Raw genomic sequence first — 6,922 nt, forward strand, 5'->3', positions numbered from 1 at the left:
TTTCAGTCATTTGAAACTATTCTGCATTGGAGATTATATTTTGGGTTCGTCGGTCATTTTCAGTGGTACTCAGTACAGTCACAGCACAAATGACTGTGTTTTTTTTATTTTTTTTTTTATCACAGCTCACTGTTGATGATGATGATTGAAACCCAACTGGGAACTGTGGTGAGTTTTGGGGGGTTTTCAGGCTACGAACAGAGTGGTTTACAGTTGCTAACCTCCGATACAGCCAGGTGAGAAAAGTTTTCAGTGCTGATATGCACAATATGGGCGTTCCGTCTGACAAATCCAAGAAAAACAAGCATGCAACCTAGATGCACATAAATGAAATTTAGATAAGAAAAAAATATTGTTTATGTTTTCTGAAAATGTGCTGATCTTTCTAAATGGTATGGGATGCTGCAGCTCTAAGAATAGCTCATTTTACACAAGGAGGATACATCAATGGAATCAATGGTGCAGATTGACTCATTGCATCTATTACTGCTCTTATATATCAAAGGCATGAAATAGTTTTTGCATACCACATGGAGGAGATTCGGTTTCAGACATTAGATAACTGCCCGCTCCGTCTGAGAGGAGGGCGGGGAGTTTCGTGTGGCCTGGCCCTGTCATCACTACCTAAACTGAAATCAGAGAGGGTTGGTAAAAGCTGTGAGAAAATGAATGTTCTACACTCTGAGGCTCGATAGCCGTTTGATAGAAATCACACATTGTAGGGTGTGTGTGGTTCTTTTCAAATCCACTGGGGGTGATTTAGCACTTGGCAGCACAGACATAACAGCACTTGAGAAGAGACAGGGTGTGTATAAAGGTGAGGACGGATTCAGACCTTCGCTGATGAAAACTGTCATCATACACAGTGTAAAGTGTGTAAAATGATTTGTAGAGAGAAATATGAGGCATGGAGAAGTCCCTGAACGACCAATCTAAATGTCAATCCTTGATTTGCGCAGAATGAAGAGGGAGGTGCAAAATGTGAGGCTGCTGAGCTGATGATAAAAAGCATGTGTAATCCTAAAATTTCCCTAATTTTCTAACAGTTCTCCTGTAAGGGAATCTGTAATATAGTATTGAAACTACTGACATTGTTGAACTTTACAGCATGTCTATCTCCTGTGGTAACATTGTAACATTCCTATACTCTTGTGGCTCTTCAGTGCACTTAATATAAGTTAATAATCATATTATCACACTGTTATCAATTATTTTTTCTTATTATGGGCTACTCCAATACATTTCCCGTATACTATATTATTAATACTCCTTTAATGATGTGCAACTGTTGATGCAACGCCATAATGTTTGTATATTAGGCTATTCTTTCCCCAAAAATATCATAGGATTAGTAGCCTATAGTTCTTGTTTGTACATGTCATTACTTCCTATCGCATGAAAAAACAACTCAGCATAAAGGAAGTCTGAGCTGAGAGCAAAAATCACCAGAAATAAATTCAAAATAATCTAAGCCTTATGTCATATAATTGTCACAGTGACCATACTCTCACACAACAGTCCTTTTCCACGTCGTCCCCAGAGACTTCAACGGTTGTTGTTGTTGTTGTGCGTTTTTTTTAAGTTGACGAAATAACAGACGCTTTCGGACAAAACGTTTCACAAACCACAGTCAGAGTAGTTAGTTTTATAGTCGATCTGTTTTTGGAGACGAGCGTAACCTGCTGCTCCTCCCCCCGGGGGCGGGGGAGGGGTCAGGAGCCCCGGCGGTGTGTGTAGAGCCTATATATGTGTAGCCATTAGAGATGTTTGCTTACAGACAAGCAACTGATCACACTGCTGCACGCACTGGTCGTAACGAACCTTATCAACGAGTGGTAAACATGGAGGTGAGTTTCTTTATTGGCGTCTTTCTAAACAAATATGTGGCAGTTAGTTTGGTAGGTTAGGTTTAGGTTGTTTTATTGCTATTAATGAAAACCAATTTTTAGCATTTTCCACGCGTGTTTACACTGGTTTAATTCACTATACTCGATTTATTGTTTTCTCATTTTAAATAAAGAAATGAAATAATAAAATGAGCAACTTGGAGAAAAGCACAATTTAAACTTTTAGACAACTCCAACTTTGGAAACAAGTTAGCAGAATTTACTTTTTTTTTTAATTTAAGAAATTGTGTTAAGTAATGTTAACAACTGCCTGGATCTCAACTGTTTTCTAACTTTTCAATTCCTTTTTCTTTCAGTTTGATATTACATACACCTGCAACAGTACTGACAACATGTCAGAGGAGTCTGGAGACTTTGACCTGGACTTCCAGGAGCCATGTGGCAGAGCGCTCAGCAGCGAATTCAACAAGATCTTCCTACCAACAGTTTACGGAATTATATTTATTCTGGGAGTCATTGGCAATGGATTAGTCGTTGTTGTCATGGGCTACCAGAAAAAGGTCAAGACGATGACGGACAAGTACCGGCTCCATCTCTCTGTGGCTGACCTCCTGTTCGTCCTCACCCTGCCCTTCTGGGCCGTTGATGCCGCCAAATCCTGGTACTTTGGGGGTTTCCTCTGTGTCTCTGTGCACATGATCTACACAGTGAACCTGTACAGCAGTGTGTTGATCCTGGCCTTCATCAGTCTGGACAGATACTTGGCAGTTGTGCGAGCCACCAACAGCCAAGCCACAAGGAAGCTGCTTGCAAGCAGAGTGATCTATGTGGGTGTGTGGCTGCCTGCCGCTGTGCTGACTGTACCTGACCTGGTGTTTGCCAGGGTGCAGGACAAAGGCTCTTCAAACTTCCACTTTTTCGATGAAAGCATGGAGACTGGAGACTCCAGGATTATCTGCCAGCGCATCTACCCGCAGGAAACCAGTCTCATATGGACCGTCGTTTTCCGCTTCCAGCACATCCTGGTGGGCTTCATACTGCCCGGTCTGGTCATCCTTGTCTGCTACTGCATCATCATTGCCAAGTTGTCGCGAGGCGCCAAGGGCCAGGCTCTGAAGAAGAAAGCCCTGAAGACCACGGTCATCCTCATCCTTTGTTTTTTCTCCTGCTGGCTGCCCTACTGTGTTGGCATCTTTTTGGACAACCTGATGATGCTGAACGTGGTCTCTCAGTCTTGCGAATTGCAACAAGCGGTGGAGACGTGGATTTCTGTCACAGAGGCGCTGGCCTATTTTCACTGCTGCCTCAACCCCATCCTCTATGCCTTCCTGGGAGTTAAGTTCAAGAAATCAGCAAAGAGTGCACTGACAGCCGGCAGCAGATCAAGTCAGAAAGTGACTCTCATGACAAAAAAGAGAGGGCAAATTTCATCAGTGTCAACTGAGTCCGAGTCCTCAAGTGTTTTGTCAAGTTAACAAACATTCAAACTCATAGTCTGTGACTTGATAAGATGAGGAGAGAAACAAAAAAACTAAGCTTCAATTTCAAAGAACTTACTACATTTTGTACAGATGTAAAAAAAGAAGAGTTTTTATACTTTTTCATTTGTTTGCCTTGTTTACTGCAGTTGTGTGTCATCTGATGTTTTTTATTGCAATTTTAGCAACTTCAATGTTCCTCAAAGCAGATTGTGTCCTCAGGCAGTGCCTCATTTCCACTCATTCAGCTTCTCAATCAAGATCCATTTTCTCTGTTTTCATCTTTACAATCTGTGTTGCTGCATCAAAGCTCAGGCATACAATGCCCTATTCTGTTTTCATGGATGGTAGCTGCTCTTGGAAACCTGTACATAGTTTGTAGCATTTGTGTGTTCGCACTTAAGTTGCGTGATTTTCTGAAAACTATTATTTATTGCTGTCATTCACACTGGAAGTTCTGTAAAAGAAAGAAACTGCATGCTGTTTTTTTTTTACCATTTTAAATGTGTGTTTTTGTATGTAAAAAATAAAGAAAAACTCAATGCTTCTCATAATGACTGTGTCGTGTACATTTTTCACCTAAAACCAGCCTCCTTCCCTCAGGGGGTGGGGGATGAGGTGTGTGTTGGAGGAGGGGGGTCTCTTAACACAAATGTCTCCACCTGATCTGGCTAGAAAGCAGAGGGAGGACTGAGCAGGCAGGCCCTGTAATTGCAAGAACATCTGTGCACTTTTACATCTTAAGCAGCCATGACACAAAAGCTCAAATCTTTGGTTATAATTAGCACCCATATGGCTCTTTAACAAAGAAAATAGCATGTGAAGTTTCCCTTTGATTCATTTTCTTTCTTTTCAGTTTGCAAGATATACTGCCTTCATTATGTTTAGCTTGTAAACAAGTGTTATCCTCATTCACTTCACAGAGTGGGTCAGTGGGTCAATTTAGCTATTTCCCAGCTCACAAAACAAAATATAATAGTATTCAGGACACAGGTTGTATATTCTGAAGATGCAAATAGGCAGACATAGTCTTTGTTGAGCTATCATGCAATATATCATTGGCAGTAAATCTGTTGGAATTATATAGTGACAAGGTGAGACATAAATGACAAGTTTTGAACACACACTGACATCAATCTTTCTGTGGGCTCTTCTATCTTCAACACAAACAGTACGAGAGATTTAATCTGGGTGGACTGGTGGCAGGGTGATGTTCAAATTGGAGACCAAAGGAAGCTGGCAACAATAGATGTCAAGGAGAATGAAGTCGTCAAATGGCCGCTGTGCAATGTAATGCTGGCATCCATTCAGGACTCCAATGGAGACACATTTCCATTTCTTTACATGTAAAAAAAGGTGCGAAGTGCTCCCATCAAGCCACAAGGTTAATGGATATTTTGGGGCTCTAGTCCCTCACAGTGAAACAGGATAAAACAAAAGGAGCTGTTTTCAGTTGGAAATGATCTCACATGATTCAGAATTAGCATAAGAGCTATGCTGCCTCAGCCTGTGCAGGGACAGATCTATGGTTAACACTTCAAGTGTTCAGATGCATCCTCTTCATTTGCTTATTTCACCGTCATCAGGAAAGGTTGTAGGCCTTTAGGATAATATCAACTCTACCGTATATACAGAATTGTTCTTGAAATATTTTAAACAAGGAAATGGTTCAAATGCACCGATATTATGACAAAATCTTAACGGTTGCCAACTTCAATCCAACAACAGGGTTTAAAGATTATACAGAATAAAACCTAACATTTCTTAACAAAGTCCCTCATGATAAATAAAGTTTATCTTATGATTTCAATACTTTGACATACTTTACTCAAAACAGAGGCTGTGTAGCCACAGGAAGAACATGGTTCACAAATACACAACAAGATGAATATTCTTTTAATACTACATGACCTGAGAGTTCACAAAAAAAGTTTTTGGTGAATTTTACAGATTGTTTGGCTCCCATGGTATATTGCATACCATTTTCAAAATACTTAACCATTATTACCATAACAAAAGATAATGCTTTTATCCAAAATGTCCAAAGTGCTCACTTAAGTGCACCAACAGTACTCAGGGCCCCTTTGGGAATAAACCCTCGGGTGCAAGAAAGTGTCCTTTCATTCATAATTAAAGCTTTTGCTCTCTCTGTGTGATGAGAAAATATACACTGCTCAACAACATACACATCTAAATCCATTTACTGCCTCTTCTGTACAATCAACAATCAAGAAGTGTTTATTTTAGATTGACTAGGCTTTTCTAACATGATAACATTCTCATGATACTGTAGCCATCATATCTTGCAACACATCACTATCAACTTCCTGTGCAATGTTGCAAAAATCCAACATTTCTGACGTCTATTATATTAGTTAAAACAAACTCATGTGTGTATGTTGAAGTAGTGAAGAGTTCCTTGTTTGCTTTATGGGTTAAAGGGCAAAGCCGTTGAAATGGACAGGAAATACCTTCGACTGCTGATTCATTACCACTGTGCATCTAAGTTTCTGCAACTTGACACCATTGCCATTATGTGTAGGGCCTCATTTAAGTTTTGCTGTTGAGATGTATTAAACTGACAGTAAGTACCAGTAAGTGCAGATATGATTTTAAAGGGCTATTGCAAACTAAGATTGAAAGGAACACAAATACCACAGGTTCCTTTTGGGCAGTGGCCTGCTCCATTATTGGTTACATTGTTTTGGTTGGAAAGTGAGCAGGGGGAAGGCTGTTTCCTGCATCAGGAGCTCCTGTGGTCAACAGCCTGAGAAAAGCTTTGATGACCCCCCACTGTATTCAAACCACCATCACTCGCTGTGCTTGACCATTCTTGTAAAGGTCACTGGATACCTGGATGCACTCAGTGCACTCGACCAAAGGCGTGAAAGTAATTTCATGGAGAGTGTCACTTTTAGTGTCCATGTGGTCATGTAAAAACTACCACATGACCACACATGGTGGTGGATGTGTGCATGTTGTTGTAGTTGTGAAATGTTGATTTATTTACTTCAGATATTTTAAAATGTAATTTTCTTCATCTTGTACACACCCATTCCTATTGTTGTGTGTAAAGCATATAGTTATGAGGGGTTTCTGGATTAAGGAACCTTCTAATCAAAATACTTTAGACCACACACTACAATTTGCATAAAGTGATGGTGAACTAATAGCTCATCCTATTATTTTATTGGCATGCATCTCTGTATCTGAAACATAAATACCCACCCAATACTGTACCTCTGTTTATACTGCCATAGGGTGTATCTCAGTTTACAGTACATCATTTATTATCATGCATTACAGTTGAACATTTTTATTCAATTCGCATGCAGTCTGGGCACATGATTTGGCCTTTCTGGCTTTTTAATGCTATTTAGAAATTGCATTTATCAAAGTAGCCTACTTATTTCTAATTGGCATAATATAAGATAAGATGATAAGATAAGATAATCCCTTAGGCTATTAGTCCCACAGCGGGTAAATATATAAAAACACATACATACAGTAAAGGCAAAAAATATAATAAGTAGGCTAAACAGACTAAAAGGTTGAATACACAGTATTTAAAGTATTGCACGGAGGAAATATTGTTAT

General features: G+C 39.7%; 1 protein-coding gene across 1 annotated transcript; it reads left to right on the forward strand.

Annotated features, from left to right (window-relative positions):
• The first annotated feature begins 1,737 nt into the window (after window positions 1-1,737).
• Window positions 1,738-3,879, forward strand: LOC144525083 (C-X-C chemokine receptor type 4-like). Its single transcript, XM_078261571.1, has 2 exons — window positions 1,738-1,847; window positions 2,204-3,879. The coding sequence occupies exons 1-2, from the start codon at window positions 1,764-1,766 to the stop codon at window positions 3,320-3,322; spliced, it is 1,203 nt and encodes a 400-aa protein (XP_078117697.1). The 5' UTR covers window positions 1,738-1,763; the 3' UTR covers window positions 3,323-3,879.
• Window positions 3,880-6,922: the final 3,043 nt, after the last annotated feature.

Source organism: Sander vitreus, chromosome 11 (assembly GCF_031162955.1).
Source record: "Sander vitreus isolate 19-12246 chromosome 11, sanVit1, whole genome shotgun sequence".
Classification (NCBI taxonomy): Eukaryota; Metazoa; Chordata; class Actinopteri; order Perciformes; family Percidae; genus Sander; species Sander vitreus.

What these genes read in the sequence shown, in the direction of transcription:
- LOC144525083 (XM_078261571.1), top strand. Translation starts at nt 1,764, where the DNA reads ATGTTTGCTTACAGACAAGCAACTGATCACACTGCTGCACGCACTGGT. An exon ending in AACGAGTGGTAAACATGGAG is followed by an intron (nt 1,848 to 2,203) that starts GTGAGTTTCTTT and finishes TTTTTCTTTCAG; the next exon opens with TTTGATATTACATACACCTG.